General features: G+C 47.7%; 1 protein-coding gene across 1 annotated transcript; it reads left to right on the forward strand.

Moving 5' to 3' along the window:
• Positions 1-12,312: 12,312 nt before the first annotated feature.
• On the forward strand, positions 12,313-16,215 carry LOC114707876 (protein S100-A15A). The gene is made up of 4 exons (XM_028890755.2): positions 12,313-12,584; positions 13,422-13,476; positions 13,694-13,874; positions 15,839-16,215. The coding sequence occupies exons 1-4, from the start codon at positions 12,380-12,382 to the stop codon at positions 16,013-16,015; spliced, it is 618 nt and encodes a 205-aa protein (XP_028746588.2). The 5' UTR covers positions 12,313-12,379; the 3' UTR covers positions 16,016-16,215.
• Positions 16,216-19,662: the final 3,447 nt, after the last annotated feature.

Raw genomic sequence — 19,662 nt, forward strand, 5'->3', positions numbered from 1 at the left:
TTATATAGCCCAGGCTGGACCTAAACTTGCTCTGCAGTCAAGGATAGTCTTGTACCATTGATCCTCCTGCCCATACCTCCCACATGCTGGTATTACAGGTGCATGGCACCAGATTTGACTGTTTTCCTTACTACTCCATCTTCCCTTCAGGATCTCATCTGGTCTTGTCTTTATACGTGTCTACTCAATCTCTTCTTTCCGGAGAGATCTAAGCAGGAGGCAGGAGTTAGTCTAAGTGACCCCTTGCATTCTTGGGACTTACAGATGATGTCTGATTTCTGGGCAGCAACAAGGAAAGGGCCTGGAGATTGAGTGCTGCTGCTGCTGGCCTGGAAAGAAGAGGACCTTTGTACCAGCTGGGGCCTTTTTGGTTGCAAAACATCAGAATAACTGATTCAAGGTGGGTTATAAACTGAGTAACTAGAGGCTTATCTCCTACAAAGAGCTTTTGTATGCAAGAGGCTGCAGATGTGGGTGATTATGTCAATCAATCATGCCAACCTCTTTGCAAGTATTTCCTTTCCAGTCAAGAAGCCATAAATATGCCTCCTTCCATGATGACAACCACATCTAGCTGAGAATAGCAATTTCTTTTGGTGATCTTCCTGCCTCCATTTCCTGGCTACTAGGATTATAGATGTGAGACACTATGCCTGATTTTAGGATTTATTTTATTATATGATACAGAGTGAAACACAATCCCATTTTCTCCTATCTGGATAGTTATCTCAGCATCACTTACGTACTAGGTTGTCATTTCCTACAGATCTGCAGAGACCCTCCCACATCCACATCCTGTGCCTACCTCTTTTATTGCTTGCTTTCATTTATGTGTGGCTCCATTTCTGGTGTGCACACTTGTAATTCCAGCATTTCTGGCATCTCTGCTTTGCTCTGGACTTTAGGGCGAGCAAATCTCTCTAGGAAAAACATTCTACACGGCGCACTGGTGAAATCCCTAGGCTGAGTGAGCCCTTCGAGAAAACCTCAGTTGCCACGGTAGTTACATTTATGGCTCTGTTGACTGTGACTGTGTGCAAATCCAGCCTAGTTGATGAGTGCACGTGTGGGGGAGAGCCTCCGTGCTAATGGAGCCGGACCTGGCACTCAGTAGCTCACCAGGAGTTGCTGACAGCGTGATCCACATTAGCTCTCGGATGTTTCTAGAGACAAAGTGCAGACGGGAGTTGCGCGCATAGTGGATGGGGTTGGGAGACTTTTGTCTGGAAAGTGGGAGAGGTGGTTAGTCTCTTCCTCTGAAGAACCCTGCCGAGGATCCAGAAAAAGCCTTCAAGCCTTTGGGTAATGGGAAGTAGTGCACTCCTGGCCGGCACTTAGTCGGCTGTGGTGGGTGGGGCTGGGCTTGAAGCCCAAGTGGGACAGTGCTTGGCATGGGAAGAGGGGCAGCAACAGAGGAGGAGGTGGCTTGAATAGGGCCTGGGTGGGAGAGAACGCCTGGGGAGGGTGGGCCCCGGACTGGGGGTGCAATGGTACATACTGAACTTAGACAGTAAAGACATACAATGTCGCTCTGCTTCGGTGCCAACATCCAAGTGTAAAACCTTTCACTTTCCAAGTCAGGCCACACCTGGGCAAGGCAGGGAGCCAAGAAGCAGCGGAGAGCCGAAACCTCCGGATTCCCAGCGTGAGAGGGCTTAAGGAATGCTGCATCAGCAGTGGTTTCTCAGGTGTCTTCCTGGGCCGCAAAGCCGAGGGTGGTGCACGTCAGCTCCTTGGTCCCCTCCTGTCCCTCCCTTCGGAACCTCCACCCAGATCTCTCCTAGATCTAGTGTCTTTCCTTTTTGCTTTAAACAGGCTGCCATGTAGGTACCACCAAGGGCCAGCTGTTAATTTAATGACATGGTTGATTCAGGGGAAAGCCACTCTGAGTTTGTTGTGGGGCGAGTCCTGCACTAGACGCTGGTGATGCGGCGGAGCACATACTCTTCTCAACAGCACCCCTTTCCTCACCGAGTTCCCCAGGAGTCCTAACTGCAGCACACAGGATCCAACTTAGGAGTTCAGAGAAGGTCCTGACAGATAGCTAAGCCCACGTCAGTCAGGGAGAATGAAGGGTGGAAGGTTGATCCGGGCATATCCACAGCATGGAGAAACTTCTGGAGTGGGAAGGAATCATGACCCATGATGGAGGAGCTGGAAGTGATATCCATTGCGGCTGGAGAAGATGAGGCCAAGTGAGGCAAGGATTGAGGCCTGAGGCTTGAGTGGAGGCCAGATCACCTACAGCGTTTGAGTGACGCAAATTTATACTCAAACAGAAATGGGAAACCCACACATGAGCTCTCTCTGATTCTCCCTCCATCACACTCTTTGCCTCTGCCTCTCTCCTTTCTTTCTCTTTCTCATTGAGAGTGGAGTACGTATTTATTAGTTTAGGGGAATGCATATGTGCATGTGGGTATATAGAGGTCAGGGGATGATGTAGTGTCTCTTCTCGGTCCCTTTCTACATTTTATTATTTATACGTTATTTTTGTTTTATTTTGTTTTTCTGAGATAAGATTTTACTCTGTAGACCAGGCTGGCCTTGAACTCCCAGAGCCATTTGCTTCTGCCTCCCACATGCTGGGTCTAAAGGCCCGGGCCACCACATCCAGCAAAATATTTATTTACTTGATTGTTTGTGTTCATACCTGAGTGTATGTATATACACTGTATGTGTGCAGGAGCCCGAGGAGGCCAGAAATGGCACTGAATCTCCTGGAACTGGAGTTACAGGTGTTTGCAAGCCACCATGTGGGTGCTGGGAATCAAACAGGCCCTCTGGTAGAACAGCCAGTGCTCTTAAGCTCTGAGCAGTCTCCTTAGACTACTAATTTATCTTAAAATTTATTTATTTATTTATTTGGTTATATATGTACAGGTATTGGTGCTCTCAGCCTCTGAGCAGTCTCCCTAACCTACTAATTTATCTTCAACTTTTATTTATTTATTTACTTGGTTATATATGTATGGGTGTTTTGCCTGCCTGTATGTCTGTGCACCACATGCATGCAGTGCCCATGGAGGCCAGGAGAAGGCTTACCTGGGACTGGAGTTACAGTTGTGAGCTGCTGTGAGTCTCCCCAGGCCCCCACCTTTTTATTCTTTGAGACAGGGTCTTTCACGGATGGGCATGGATTTGCCTAGGCTGGCCAACCAATAAGCTTCAGGGGATCTGCCTGTCCCCACCGTACTCAGCGTGTGTGGGGGTAGGGGGTGTTATGTTTGTAGGGGGGCCCTCATGCTTGTAAGGCAGACATTTTACCAATGGAGCCGTTCCTCACCCCCTTTTAGTACCGTATTATTAGAAGGAATAGGTAGTTAAAGATGACCAGAGGTTTAAAGAAAATGAAAGACTAAAATTCTCACAAACAAACAAATTAAAAAAAAAAAACAGTAGAATCCGTGAAGACATCAGAAGAAAACTCATAAGTTTGTATTTTTAGAGTTAGGAAAGATATTTTCTCTGAAACAAGATTTAGAAAGGAACATTCAGAGAAGAAAAGGAAGCTATTCACTATAGAATAGATTTGCTTCTGAATTTCCTTTCAGTGTTGGTAGGAATAAAAATGTAACATCAGTGCTAGAAGATGAAGGCAAATAAAAAGTAGAACTCCAAACCAAGCAAATATCAAAAAATGGAAAGTAAGACAGAAAAGTAACAATGAAGAGAATCAGTCCAGGGCTTCCTGGAGCAGAGAACCGATTAAGAACCTCGCCAAGGCTTGGGCTGGGGTCCAGATATCATTTGAGTGTCCCTCAAGGGAAGTTTAATTCCCAGTGTGGCGATGTAAGAAGTGCTGGGACCTTTCAGAGGTGAAGGTTTTGTTGAGGTAATTAGGTCACCGGGAGTACTGCCCTCAGAGAGGTTGAATGCTGATGTCTTGGAGTGAGTTTCCAGAAGTGTGGATTGTTACCAAGAAAATCAAGATTGACCCTCTCCGGTCTCTGGACTCTGACCTCAATCAGTATTTTCCTCCTGTGTTTCCACCATTCAAAGAAGGTTTTCACCAGAGCTAGGCAGGAGTGAGCATTTTGAGCGAAATAAACCTGTGGGAACCATTCTCATTCAAACCACCATACCAGCCTGACACTCATGAATCAGATAAGTCTAAATCTTCCCTTTTCAAATCTGTTTTTTAGGCATTTTATCACAGTGGCAAAACACTGATCTGCACACATCAGGTCAGCATTTTCCTTGGAAGAATTAGGAAACTGATACTCCAAATCCCTTTACATCTCACCTGCAAGAAATATGAAAAGTGAATTTCAGGACATCCAGGGATATATAGAGAAACCTTGTCTGAAAAAAAAAAAAAAAGAAGAATGAATTATTTGCCCATGGGGATGTCTACTCTCTACTCATCCTGTTCCTTTAGCCTTCTGCTCATAAAGTATCCCTCCCTCTCCACATCAGGAACATTCTTTCCACACCATGATCCACACCTTGCCACCCTCCAGGGCTCACCTCCCACATTCCAATGTCCTGCTATTCCTCTTCATCTCCCTCCTTTGTGTACTCGTCTTTATCCTGTGAAATTGCTCTACTCATGGTCAAGAGTCAGTAGAGAATGGAAGTACAAGAGGAGAGAAGATGGAGAAAAAATATGGAAAATGGAAACAAAGCAACCATTAAATTATTGAACATTCATCTTAAAAATAAATGAGGATGATCTACCTCCAGTTTCTGGGAGGCAACCAGTAACGATGACAACAGCCTGTATTCATTTGGAAGTCTCTTGGACTCCCCTGACCACAAATCCTTGCACATGTGCACGCGCACGCGCACGTGTGCACACACACACACACACACAAACCCATATACACACAAATAGATATATGTATGTACACACACACACATGAACCCATATACACACAAATAGATATATGTACACACACACACACACACACACACACACACACACACACACACACACACACACACAGAGAGAGAGAGAGAGAGAGAGAGAGAGAGAGAGAGAGAGAGATTTAAGATAAACTTCTTTTAGAAATTACAAAAGTAAGGCTGGAGAGATGGCTCAGCGGTTAAAAGCACTGAGTGCTCTTTTTCAGAGGCCCTGAGTTCAATTCCCAACAACCACCATAATAAGATCTGGTGCCCTCTTCTGGCCTGCAGGGACACATGCAGGCAGAACACTATATATATATGTACACACACACACACACACACACACACACACACACACACACACACACACACGAAGAAATTTCAAAAGTGAACTGCCAAGATGATACCCCAAGGAAATAATGGATAGAGAAGAGTAAGGAGAGTTAAGCAAAACTAAGGGTGTGTTAAACGCCTTATTGAAACCTGTTGCTTTGTAAGGTAATTTTTTAAAGGAGTTTGAATGAAGGTACTCTGCATGGGCTATCAAGAAACATGGGTTATTAAACAAAAATCTCGATGGCAGGCATGTGATATCTCTGTGAATTATTGGTCAAGTAGGCTTCAAAAGCCTCCAGAAGAGTACAGGCTGCTTCCATTTCCCTTGGTTACTCACCATAACTAGCTGGTATAATTGCTGAAGGCACTACACACTTTTGTTGTAGGACATAGAGAAATCAGGAATGAACTTACAAGGAAAGCTTCTCTTTGATGACGAGCTTTCACAGTGCAGGAAGGTGCCATACGGAGTGCTGGAGGGGAAGAGACATCAGTGGTCTCACCCAGCACTGGGCCCTGCCTGCTAGAACACCAGTCTACCAGGCCATAGTGGCGTGCTTGTTATGGGGATAACTAACCACTTTCCAATTGGATTTGAGGACTCTTCCACAGGGGAGTGACCTGCTACTGCTGTTTTCTAAATGCTTTTGTTACCAAGCTACTTCTCAACATTTTTGTTTTTATCCATAGATTAGCTTCCCTTAAGCATGGTCGGAGAAGTTTTAATATCAGATATGTCCTACTGTCCCTTACTCCTCGATTTCTCTTCTCTTCTGACCCCTTTTGACTTCTGGCCTAAACAGAAACTTCAAAATTAAACAAGTCTAAAATTTCCTAGCTAGGATCCACATATGGGAAAGAACACATATCATTTGTTAATCTAGAGACTCCTAATGATCAGAGAGCTGAGAAGAGGTGACTATTGAGTACTCAGCTCTAAATGTGACATCTGTATTGGCCCACCCCAGTGGGCCCCCAAGGCTTGGAAGCTTTCACCCCATTCTTCTCTGTCCCCAACCTGTATTGGCACTACTTGTCCTAAATTCATGCCAGAGACTCAGAAGAGGCCTGAGTCTTGTTTCTTTATTTTCTTTTTCTTTTCTTTCTTTCTTTCTTTCTTTCTTTCTTTCTTTCTTTCTTTCTTTCTTTCTTTCTTTCTTTCTTTCTTTTTTTGTTTTTTGAGACAGGGTTTCTCTGTGTGGTTTTGGTGCCTATCCTAGAGCTCGCTCTGTAGACCAGTGCTGGCCTCACAGAGATCTGCCTGGCTCTGCCTCCCGAGTGCTGGGATTAAAGGTGTGTGCCACTGCCGCCCAGCGTTTTCTTTATTTTCAAACCTTCCTTCTCTCTCTCTCTCTCTCTCTCTCTCTCTCTCTCTCTCTCTCTCTCTTTCTCTCTTCAAACAGAACCTGTTTGAAGTTCACTGTTCTTGAGGCCTTATTTGGAGTCTCTAGCAGGGACATTCAATTACTCCTCTACCCTTGACAGGACAGTTTTCCGTCAGGGAAGGCTGTTTTAGACCAAGTCACGCAGCTTCACAAAGATGCACATGGGACTGTAAGGAAGTGGACAGCATCCTAGCCAGTCATATTAGCCAAATCCATTCTCATGACCAACGGGAGGACAGATACTGAGGTTGAACAGCCTTCTCCTCACATCTGGATCCCCTGCTCTTGTTAGCTAGACTCTGTTTCAGATTTCCTAGTGAACTTTGTCCACTGTTAAATTTGATCAGTGGTGGTATTACCAGTGCTGTGCCACAAAATCAGAGACAGTGACAGAGCGTCTTCAGGAGGCAGGAGCTGTAAGTGATGCTTCATCTCATGAAGTGTCACTGACAGCAAGAAGGAGGTCCACTCACTGACCTCGAGTAGTACGTTTTGCCACCTAATACCAACCCATCATATCCGGGTAACTCTTTCTGAGTTCAATACCTCGTTCACTTTTCTCATCTCTTTAGAATCTCCATAGTAATCCAAGATAGGAAGTCACACCATTTACTCCCCTATGCAGATGTGGACACCGAGGAGTGAAGGATAAGGTTGACTTTCTGCAACATGAGCAACATGAATATTTGGCCATAGCAGAGCCCAACCAAGATTGAAAACTGAGCTGTTCATCCACAGGGACACTGAAGAACTTGAGGAAATTCCCTTCAATATCTTCATCAAACCTGGCTTGTCGGTCATGTCATCATGGATGTCTCAGCTTTAGCGTTGCTCATCTTTACTTTCAAAAGTCTGTAGGGAACAGAGATAACGACCCTGTTTCCCTCCTCCTCACATGTGGCTAAGTGCCTCAGGACTGAGAGAAGGAAGACTAAGGGAGGGTCGGAAAGAGCTTTCAGTGTGATGGAGTAATTCTTGTTCGAAAAGAGGAAGGTCAGAACATGCCTGGGACCTTTGTTTATCTGCTCGGGAGCCAAGAGGACAACATAGGTGGACCAAAGTCTAGCAGTGGAGACCAGGAGCCTGTTCAGGATGCAGAAGCAGGCAGAACTGGGGGGTTAACATACAAAAAATGATCGCGCCCTAGGACAGTGTACCCAGCCACACTGAGTATTTGATAGACCCCTCTTTAAGAAGCATCAAAACTATCTCTTTCAGCTCCGAAGTCAAGGTTAGAGTAGTGGAAGCAGAATAGTGTCCTTGGTCATCTGCTTACTGACCATCCTCGATCAGGGACAAGACACCAGAGAGCCTCATCATCACTATTTCTAAGTTCTTCATGAAATAGTGTCTCGGCTCCAAGTGTGAGTATATGAGTAAGGCTGGGAGCGGATGTCAAAGCCCCATCCTGGACTAGTTAGTGAATTTCCTGGAGCACCCTGGGAACGAGGAAACAAGGGATGGATGATCACAATAGGTACCGGCTGAACAGAAACAACTGTCTTGCTTCTTACGCTGTTGGGTCAGGTTGCCTGCTCATAGAGGTTATTGGCATTGTGTTTCTCTCCTTCTTGGTGGCCTGCTGATGACTGTGGCTAGCCAGGGTCCCACAGTGCTTCCTATCCTGCAGGTAGCAGAATGGGCTAAGAGAAGGGTACAACCGTCCCGAGATAGATACCTGAGCTAAGGAACCTTCTACGGAGAAGACAGGTGAGATGTGTGCACCTGGACACCGAGTAAAGTCCCTTTATAAGGTTGAACCTTTCAGGATGCTGGGAACCACAGGGCCACTGATGCAGCCAGTTTCCAGCAGCCTTGCCCTACTTCATGTGGGTAAGACACGCTTACCATACTGTGCTCAGCATTTCCAGTGACCAGGTTCTGCACCTCCCAAGAGAACTTATTTGGAGCAGAAGGCTCTTGTCCCAGCTCAGATTGGCACTTGGATGGTCAGCAGATGGGCAAATGGAGAGAAACACTGAGCTGCTAGGATTTCTGAGCCTGTGTGTGAGGCAGCATGGTTTTGTTTGATCATTCACCTGACCTCTTACGAATTCCCACGTATTTGTCCTGACAGTCACGACAACCCCACAATTAATGTTTGATGAACCACACGGCAAGAGTCCCACATTACCTTCAAATTCTCATAATCCTAACAGCTAGGCTGTGTTTTCATTTTAGCTAAAGAGCCCCTGACATGTGCAGAGTTAGGCACACTCCACAAGTTTACTCGGCAAACAGCAGAAAATCCCACTTCAAATTCATACTTCTGTTCCCTCAGGGGAAGCTCCCCAGGCCGCATCAGCAACTGCCCTCTGGGAACTCACAGACCAGGGAAAGAGGCAGGGTCGCTTCAGTGCATCATATGAGCAGATGCTCACAAGGTTCTCAAGAAGAGGGGAAGAGAACACCAGTGCCGCTCTCTTCCCGCCCTCCACTGTCTGGATTCAGCGTCGGAAGGACCACCAAGGGATGAGTCTGGGGATTAGGTAGTTCAAATCTATGCAAAACAGTCTGTGCAGGAGTTTGTTGTCATGCTATTAAATATGATGTGCCCCACGATGCAGAAAAGGCTAATGTGGGTGGGGGATGAAGGAATGGATGGTCAGTTGGAACTGGGAAGCCGGTGGGAGGAAAGGGGAGATGCTCACTGAAATGGGACCCCTTCCTATTGCTCTGTGCCTGACATTCCCCGTGTGGCACAAGAGTTCAGGGTTCGTTTGGTGACCATCTCTTCAGGCATATTGGGGCTCCATTGAGCTATGATGCTCTGTCCTCCCTAGGTGGGACCCACTGTTTCAATCCACTTTATCCCTCCAACTTTCTCCCCAGCTGATCCCTATTGTAACCAAGGGCCTCTGTTTTCTTTTTCTCCACTTCTCCATATGATGGAAATACCATTTTGTGTTAATAGGCTATAAATAATTTAAATAGAAATAGTTGAATGTTATTGTATCTATACCACTGACATGCAGTTAGGGGTTTTTGGCATACAAGGATTTCTTATTTCTTTTTCTTTTTCTTTTTCTGGTTTTTCGAGACAGGGTTTCTCTGTGTAGTTTTGGTGCCTGTCCTGGAACTCACTCTGTAGACCAGGCTGGGCTTGAACTCACAGAGATCTGCCTGGCTCTGCCTCCCGAGTGCTGGGATCAAAGGCATGGGTCACCACCACCGCCCCGCTGGGTTTCTTTTTTCTTAATTTTAAAGTTAACATACAGGCTAATGAATTTCATGGTGACATTTTCATACGTGTATGTCATTATACTGTTCTAACACTCAATGTCCACGTCTCTTTTCTGACCATTTCTACCCTTTCATCAGCAACACTCTGCCCCCCCCCAGTCAGCCCCCCTCCTATGTGCATGTCTTCTACGTATGAGAGGACTCTTGCAGCATTTGTCTTTCTGAGTCTAGATTATTTTATTAGTACAATGATCTCCAGGGCTCCATTTTCCTGCGAATGACATATTTCCCTTTTTCCTTAGGGCTAAGTAAGACTCCACTGTGGATATAGGCCACATTTTTGTTTCTTGGTTTGAGCCTAGCCTTTAGTGGCTGAGCCACCACTCCAGCCCTATAGACCACATTTTTCTTGGTTCGTTCATACGTCTCTAGCCATTGATGGGCATCCAGGCTGATTCTATGTATGTTGGCTATTGTGAACAGTGCTTCTTGCTATTATCTCTTGAGCTACTAGAGTCCTCACTACTGTGTCCTTGCCAAATGTTTCTCTCTCTGTGTTCTTGTTCTTGTAGCTTCCAAGTTTCAGGTTTTGCATCAATGTCTTTGCTTCATTTTATAAATGACTGTTACAAAAGATAAGAAATAGGGACCTATCTGAACCTATACATTGCTTTTGGAAGGATGGCCATTTTCAAAACCATTCTACCAATTCATGAGCATGAGAGGTCTTTCCAACTCCTGCTATCTTTTTCAATTTCTTTCAAGTTTTCATTGTACAAGTCTTTCCTTTTCCTGGTTAGGTTGGCTTCCAGTCACTTTTGAGGACATCAGTGAGTGGACGGGCCAGGAAGCAAGAGCAGGTAGCATAACCTGGGTGTCCGAGTCACTTTTGGTGTATAGAGTCCCCTGCTGGGGTGGGCTGTGATCAGGGAGAGAGACAGGAGTCCCTGGTGGGGGTGGGCTGTGATCAGGAGGAGACAGGAGTCCCTGGTGGGGGTGGGTTGTGATCAGGGAGGGAGACAGGAGTCCCTGGTGGGGGTGGGCTGTGATCTGGGAGGGAGACAGAGTCCCTGGTGGGGGTGGGCTGTGATCTGGGAGGGATACAGGTCAGGAGGAGGTGCTGGTCTTTGACAAACTGCCATTTGGTTATTAGATCATTCCACATGTGATGGCCAGAGCTGAAACACAGAATGTTATAGAGTATTTGTCTAAGTACTAAGAGTGTGAATTACATGATTTGAAGGTTTTCATTTACTTCTGTTTCTAAATTACAGATATTTTCTGAATTATTGCCTAAAAACTCTAGTTAGTCAATTCCTGGGGAATGATGGATGGATCCAAGATATTTAATAAATTTTTCTATGGTTCTAGCTTCCAAATAAATTTTTCTATGGTTCTAGCTTCCAAATAGGTGGGAAAATTGGGCTGTATTTTTATCATAGAAACACAATAGGGTTTCAGTAAACTGGTTGCTGAGGAAATGGTTTCCTTAGACGAATGCAAACTGGGAAAGGTACTGGTTTGAGTCTTTGTTATTGTTAAGCATGTCATTGTGCTGCTGATATTGTGGTGGCTTTGGTGCTGGGACTGAACCCTGATGCTCTAGTCCACTTAACCCTGTACCACTGAGCAACCCTGCAGCATCTGCCTTCAGTTTCTGTGGAACCCTCTGAGGCACGGTGCAGGTGCTGAATCATGACTTGTTCTTTGGCGCCACCTTCTGGGAGAAACACTCATCAGCCTGTGTGGTCCAAGGTGTGCTACTGGGGTGGAGAAGGCTGAGCGAAGGCGTGCACTGGAGAGACTGAGAGGAGAGTCAAGTGACACTGTGTGTAGAGGTCAGCTCTAAGGTCTGGACTTCTCAGTCGAGTTACTTGCAATTGGCTGTTTCCTAATGGTCAAAACTGATCCTGGCACTTTTCTTTGAATTCCAAAACATCACCCAGGCTACTAAAGCAATCTCTTAGCTCTCTCCACAAAGAAAGTCAGGTTCCAGCACAGGCTAGGTGCACAGGGCCTTCACCTTTGGTCTGCTTGCTGCCTAGAGCTTTGTTCTCCTAAGCACTCATGTGCACCTTGTCAACTCCATGCCCGGAGCAGGCCATGTTGCTCCGCACCTTCAAGCCTTTGCTCAGACCTCCATTCCCTGGAACAACTCAAAACTTCTCTTCAAGACACTACTCAAATAGCATCTCCCTCAGTAAGTCTTCCTCAGTTTTTCTGGGAGAAGGCAGCCCTTGTTGGGCACGCTGATTGCCCTATAGTTGCCCAGAGTACATGGTACCTATGTATAACTGTTAGCCCCACCCCTTGAACTTGCCCGCCCAGTGTCTTATTCATATTGTGTCGCAGAGGGCCTGGCATGCTGCAGGTACTCCTGAAATATGTGTTGAATGAGTGGATGAATGTGATTCACTACTGTAGACTTTGTTGAGGGAGGATGTCTAAGGAAGATATTTTTAAATGTGGCCTTGGAGCTGGGGCGGCAGGGATGAGCTCCAATGGGAGGCAGTGGATGGATAATGAGACCTTTTGTGATTCTTAGGTGTTTCAGATCCTGGAGGTAGAGCCCTAAAACCAGTTGAGTTTATCTTAGCAAGGAGTGTGATGATGTCATCCCAGGAATGCAGTTAAGGTTTGGTCCTGCTGTAGAAGAACCTGAGGAGAGTCACACACTGGCTGTCATAAATGAGTGGACCAGGAATGGGCAGGATGTCCAGCATGATGGGAGTTCCCCTGCTCAGAAGACTGCCTTTTGTCTGATTTCCAGGATCACGCACACAGAGGCTAAACTGTGGATGCTGAGTGGCCCGGCACCAAGAGCGACAGGTCAGTTCCTCTTTCAAGACCATCTTGGGGGTGGTGTGGGCTGTGCTGGGTGTGTGCAGCTCTTAGAGAGCAGAGACCCTCGGTCTGCCTGTTCTGGAGAACATGTGCAGTGCGGATGAGCATCCCAACGATGTAACTGTGGCCCCCAAGCGGTTTGGAATCCCAGAGGACAAGCATGTCTTTGGGCTTGTCCACAAACACAAAGATTTGAGGACAGATCTAGGTGTAGCGATGGTGTGATCTTGGTAAATTCCCTAATCTCTTTGGATTTCATGTTCCCCTCAGGAGAACGAGGCAGTGATGCTCGGGGTCCTGTGTGAATTAAATGGGATAATGTACAAGAGGCTTTGCCTGTCATCCGGGTGGCAGAGAGGAAGTGGGACGTGGGGCTGTTATGATGGTTGTTTGCACAGGGTGTAGGGAGGGCAGTAGCTCCCTATTACCTCTACTTCTGTAGGAAGTTTGGGGTAAGAGACCGTGGGCATCAGATGGGCAGTGCACAGAGCTGTGAGAAGGCCCCGGGATGACAGAGACCTTGTTGGGGAGGCGGATGTCAACTCCTAGAGAAGATGGCATGCGGACGGTGGTGGGGACCAAGATGGCAATGCCTATGCTGTCTGTGTACTCCAGTGAGAAAGAAAACACGAGCAGCCTGGTGCCCAGCCCGATTCTCCCGTGAAGCCTAATTATTTTAGTGTTCTGTTGGTCCCATAAAGCAGTTCACTGTAGGGGAAGGGGTCTTGCCTTTTCAAGGATGCCAACATTTTCCCTGTGAACAACAAAAAACGGTGCCTTGCTTCTAACCATCTTTTGTTTGTTCTGTTTCTGGACAATTAGGAGGTAGGAGGCCACTCCTGGACCCAGTGAAGGGACTTAGTCTGAGACCAGGCAGGTAAGTCTGTGGAGGGCAGACACTGAGCCAAGTTCACACGGGGCCAGTGAGGGCATGAGGAAGCCCCCTTTCCGACACAGCACGGGAAAGTGGGCCGGAGGGCAGATGTCTCCAGGAGGAAGGGCCCACCCTGTTCTGGGCTTCTGCAGATTGGGTCCTGCTCCCTCCCCACAGACCCCCCCTTCCCTGTCCCTGTGCCTCCTCCTCTGCTCTGCAGATCTGCCCATACCCTGCTGGAACCAGCAATCATGCCAGACACACCCGTGGAGGACTCCCTCTTCCAAATCATACACTGCTTCCACCACTATGCTGCCCGGGAAGGGGACGTGGAGACCTTGTCCCTGGAGGAGCTGAAAGCCCTGCTCCTGGACAGCGTGCCTCGCTTCATGGACACCTTGGTATGTTGGGTCTGGGGCTGGAGTGGGAGAGGAAGGAAGGACCGAAGTGCCCAGAATGTGCTGTTTGTGGGGTTGGAAGTGAGTGGTGAGGTGGTGAGGTGGAAGGAGCTGACTCCCAGGAGAGCCTCCTGTTCCTGGAAGGAGGATGGAAGAGGGAGGGTGTGCAGAGGGCAGGGTTTGCTCTCTTGCCTCCTCTGAAGTCACCTGCTTGGTTTCACTCCAGCCCATGAAGAGCTGGTCTCTGAGACTTGGCCTGACACCACAGCTGCTGATTCTGCTGCCGCCTGTGTCCTGTGAGCATGGGCTCAAAGCTGTTCTCTGTTCACAAGCCTCTTTAACCAGTGACACCTGCCCTAAACTCAGACCCTCTCTGTGAGCCCCTGCAGCCTAAGTCCCTTCGCCAGTGCCTCTGCCGTGAGCCTGGAGTGGGTAACTCAGGTTGTGGAGGCTGCCCTCGTCTGGTGGGCATGGGACATATAACCTCTTCCACTTCCCACGCCTAAGGCTTCTTAGAGCTGGATGGGGCCAGCTGGGCTTACTGAGCCTGCTTGTCCAGTCTGTCAGTCCTAATCCCCAACCACTGTAGTTCTCAGAGACTGCACCACAGAAGGAAAGTGAGATGCTGCCTTCTGAACTCTGTGGCGTCCCAGGCTCTCTGGTTTGCCATCTCTAGAGGAAGTGAGATTCAACTCATTCCTCTAAAATATCTTCTTCACTTACCTCCTTTTGAGAAAGAATGTAAAAGACGACCTCACTCTCTCTCTGGAATGTTCCTCTGAGAGCTCAGAAGGCAGCGGGGTGGAAGTTCCTTACTAATTGTTTTTAGGAAATCCTTTCCCTTCTAGGGAGAACTCCTTGAGGGCTTTCCTAGATTGCCCAGCCCTGCAATCATGGAGCTCGGGTCTGCCTTTGCTGTAGGGCTTTGGGAACAGACACAGGGGCACAGCTGGCGGATTTGGTAAGGATGGGCATTGATGAGGGCTCTGGTCTTCTCTGGTTAGGAAGCTTCGTGGATGTGATGGAGGGGCTGCTACAGGGAGAGAAGCTGCTGACCCTCCCATGGGGATGGGCAGCTGTCCTCCAGGTCTGCAGCTACTCACAAATTACCTTCCTTCCCTCAAATGCTTCCCAGATGTTCCCTTCTGAACTTGAGCGTGCCCAAGTACACCAGGAAGATCTTGCTGAAACCCGCTTTTTCCGCCACTCCCTAGTTCTCCTCCAACCTACCTGTCCCCATCTGTCACATATCTTCTCTCAAAACAAGAACCCCAACTTTCCTCATGCTCTTCACCCCATCTCAAACAGCCCCTCCTGTGCTGTTCTGATCTCCAGCCTCAGGAACCCCTGCTTGGATATGGTGGACAGCTCCAGTGGCCATTTCTCTGTCCTTTCCTGCTTTCTGTACTCTATAGGTGAACCAGGTAGAGTTTCATAAACATGCCTAGGCGGGTAGCACAGCACGCAGAGATATGCTCCGCTTGGAGCCGGTCCTGTAGTCAGTCACACAGGAGATGTGTGTTTGCATGGAGACAGGTTGACCTTCCCTTCAAGGAGCTTTCAGTGTGGAGAAAGGAGACAGTGTCTTGCCTTCAGGAAGACTGTGCAGGTGTCTCTCTAGAAGAGCATGCAGGGTAGCTGGGAAGACAAGGTACAGCCACTAAGTGTACGTGACGTGGGGATGGGGACTCCAGGCTATTCAGGAACTGCTCACAGTTCTCCTGTGGAAGGGCCATTTTTGGTCTCTTATTTGTGCCCATGCCACTCTAGGTCCAGTGACTCTACAGCCTGATTTTGTAGCATGTGGTGATCTCATCACTGACATTCTGCGTGAGGGCTGGTTTCCCGAATGCTTCTTGTACGGGGGGACCGTGCTGCTGCGATCTTTCCATCTCCAGCAAGAGGAGGTGTCTGGAGGATAAGTGTACTGGGTGCTCAGTGGTGTTGATCTTCTTTGTATTTCTCAGGGCCGCAGGCAGCCATACTACATCACGGAGCTGTTCCGGGCGGCTGACAAAAACAAGGACAACCAGATCTGCTTTGATGAGTTCCTGTACATCTTGGGCAAACTGGTGAAGGACTACCATCTGCAGTTCCACCGGCAGCTGTGCGCACACTACTGTGTCCAGCACAGCCTCTACTAGGGGAGGCCAGACAGTATTTCACCACTGCAGTCTGTCCCAGGAAGCATGGCCTGACTACGAACAGCTTACAAAACGCAGCTATGTATTTCTTCTTATGTGTGCGCACATGTATACAAATAATATCACAAATATTCCTGGGGCGTACCCAGGGCATGGTTCTGGGTATCCATGGATGTTCAGTAAAAGAAGTTTAGTCTTTACTGTGTGGAACATCATTTGGGGGCAGAAGACATGCTCCTGCCTTAGGTAATCCCTTGCTTGAGTGGGGAATACTGGCCAAGAAGATATAATCGCAGTGGAGACTCAGTTAGTATGTCTGGGAACAGCAGAGAGCTGTCTGGAAATATATGTCCAAGGGAACACGTGAGCTTCATTTACTCAGGTGGACACTGACGTTTGAATATTATCCTTGAAAATGGGGTAGCGGAACTTGGGCACTTTAGAGGATGCATTAGGTGGGGAGAACTTGGAGACTCAATAAGGGGTTCCTGCCCATTCTGGACTTGTGCAATGTGGACAGGTCAGTAGCTGCACAGAGGGACAGAAGGAAGAGAGGAGAGACGGAGAGACATGTAAATGTCAAAGTCCTAGTCTTCAAGGACAGATTGAGGGAGAGGAGAAGTCCAGGGTGAGAGCCAGGTATCTGCCACTGGTGATCGTGGGGAAGAAGATGTTGGTTGTTGACCTGGGCATGACCCGTGTCAGCATGGGAGCCAGTGTGCTAGGGAACACTGTCCACTGGGTTCTGTGTGCGCTGAGTCAGAGGGGCAAGAAAGGCAAGAACCTGCAAAGCCAGCAATCCAGCCCAACAAAGCAGCAGACACCTGCCACGCGAAGAGTGATGAACAGAAGCTGGGAGTTGTCTGGAGGAAAGAGGGGTTGGGCGCGGTGATGACTGGTGTTTCTCCTGACTCTGAGCTATTCATGACTCAATGGGCCAAGTCCTCCCGTGGTCCCTGCCCTCCTTGCTACCCAACTCTGTCATTCTTTTTCTTCCTGGAAGCCCAGAGATCAAGGAGGAATTCTTCAGGAAGGGTTTCTTTGTCTCCAGACATGTTTAGTGCCCATCTTGGTGGCCTGTCTTCTCTGAAGACTCCAGATCCCGAGTTTTCTGATAGCAGAGACTCATCACATTACTTTCCTATGGGCAGATATTTGCATCCCTTTCCCCCTGAGAAAAAGTCCCATAGAGGAACATACTTCCATCTCTCTCCAGTTGGCCTAGTGTCCTCACACGACTGATTCAGCAGGTTTTTGAGGAAGGAAATCAGGGAGGGGACCCGTGGAACTGAAATCTAGTGACTTAGACCTATGGCCCTCCTGGGACACCCCTTGATTACTTCTTGTTCATGTCAAGAGCCAGTATCCTGGGTTATTCAGCTGCTCTTCCTCAGGGCCCAGGGTCAATGTAACAGGCCCTGCTTGTTACATTGAAAGGTGGTGGGTCACATGACCCGTCAAGGTCCCCAAAGCTCTGGCAGTCTGAGCACTAGCACTTACCCCAACTCCTCCTGGCAGCCTCTCCATTGGGCTTGCTTCCTCTGCCGACTTTCTTCAGACCCTGGCTATTGAGACATGGACCCGGGAACTCAGTCTTTTCCTGTAAACACAGCTCTGGATTGCTCCACATTGTCAGGTAATTACAAATTCTGCCTTCCCTCCAACATGCTTACTTCCTTCTTTAACTGAACTTGGAGGTCATAACCTGTGTCCCAAGTCAGGTCTGGCTACCTGTCCCCAATAAGCCGATTAAAAGAGGAAGGTCACAAGTGAAAGGCAGAAAAAGGAGATTTAACCATGTGGCCCTGTTGGAAGGACAAAGAGACCCAGTGAACTCTGAAGTTCCTGAAGTAAGATCAAAATTTAAATAGCGGTCCAAGGATATGCACACTGAAGCAGCCCTAGTCTGGTATGGTCCTGCCTGTTACTGATCTGGGCTTCAGTCCATCCTGCCAGGCTGTCTGAGAAGTGGTTAGAACACTGTGAAATATCCTTCCTGGAGTCAGGCCCCTCTGGCTGGTGCCTTTCCCCTCTCCCACCATGAGCTCCTGGGGGACTTTCCATTTCTTTGGGGTCCATTGTTTCAATAGTCTGTTAGGTTGAGAGGCACAAAGTGTTTCTTTAGAATGTCTTTGTTTCTGCCAAGCCAGTTAAGCCACGTATGTATGGCTCCTGCGGTTAGACAACCTTGCTAGCCACTTAGAGGGAATATTAATCTGGTGGTAAGAGTTCACAGACCCACTACTCATCCTACTAGAGGTGCTGGGAGGAAGCCCTCACTCATGGATACCTTTAGGTCCAAGGAACCTGAGGAAAGATGTTGAATAGCACATGTACCTCAGTTTCCCTATCTTTCATATAGGGATAATTTTACATATAAGGTTCATTCTACTAGGTTTCTGGGACTATCAAAGGAATCAGCAAATGTAAACACACTTTAAAAAGATACGTGTTATTTTGTGGTAAGGTGGTATATGCCAAATTATATAAACCAGTGCCTAGTGGAGAATAGGTATGAACCATGGGCTGATTATTGCGTGAAACCTTGTGATATAGCATTGAGGAAAACATCCTGTTTCCTAGCTAGAGGTCATCTCACCTCTTGTTATGGTGGATGTATACCATCCTTTCTCATAAAAAAAAAACTTAATGTGGCTGAATGTGATAGTAATAGCATTGGACAATGGATAAAGGCTTGGGTAGAACAGAGGAAAGGGCATTAACTGTATTGTTGGGGAGGATGGAGGGCCAGGATGGATAGAGTAGATGCTACTTAGCTAGGTGGTTAAACTAAGGAACTTGTCGGGACAGAGGCATTCCAGGCTGTGGAGGAAATACATGCTGTCACATCACATCCCGAGCCACCTCAACCCCAGTGTCTCATGGAAGGACTCAGTTCCTTTGTACAGTGGGGTCTGAAAAAGCATGTGCCTCCTAGGAATGAGAGTTAAGTGGGTTGTTGTAAGTAAAGCACCGGGGAAGTCCCCACAATGGCACACACCCAGTAATCGCCAGCTATTAGCCTCCACTGTTCACTGCTATTACAGTCGTGGCTGCTGCCCCTGTGCATGCCGGGCACTGTGCTAGGTTGTGGTCAGCTAGCAATGCCTCACGTGGGACAAGCAGAAAGCCTCTCCTTGGTCCTCCTAGAAGAACAGGCTGAGCGACTCAGGCTCCTGTATCTATGACACTGGCAAGAAGTGATGAGGAGCCAGAGGAAGGCTATACGTCCAGATCTCAGCCATACAGCCCCTCTTCTGCATCACTTCCTGAAGCACCTGATGAGCCTAAGGTGACATTGGACCAGGTTCACGACTTGGCTCCATTGATTCAGATATTAACAGTCTCACTCTGGAGGTTCACTGCCCAGTCACGGGATCAGCTGCAGAACCATGACATGTTCACGGCTGCCCTCCCCTGCTCCAAGTTCTCACACCCCTAGGAGCACTATGTACATTTATTGTGTATGTGTGAAGGCTCTCTCTCTTCTTCTCTCCTTCTCTGTTTGGGTTTTTGAGACAGCATTTCATTATGCAGCCCAGGCTTACCTTGAATTCATGGCAATCCTGTTTTAGTCTTCCTGAATCTTGGAATTAGACACATTTGCCACCATGCCAAACTTTTTTTGCGTACGTTTTTTACTGAAA

Source organism: Peromyscus leucopus, chromosome 6, assembly GCF_004664715.2.
Source record: "Peromyscus leucopus breed LL Stock chromosome 6, UCI_PerLeu_2.1, whole genome shotgun sequence".
NCBI lineage: Eukaryota > Metazoa > Chordata > Mammalia > Rodentia > Cricetidae > Peromyscus > Peromyscus leucopus.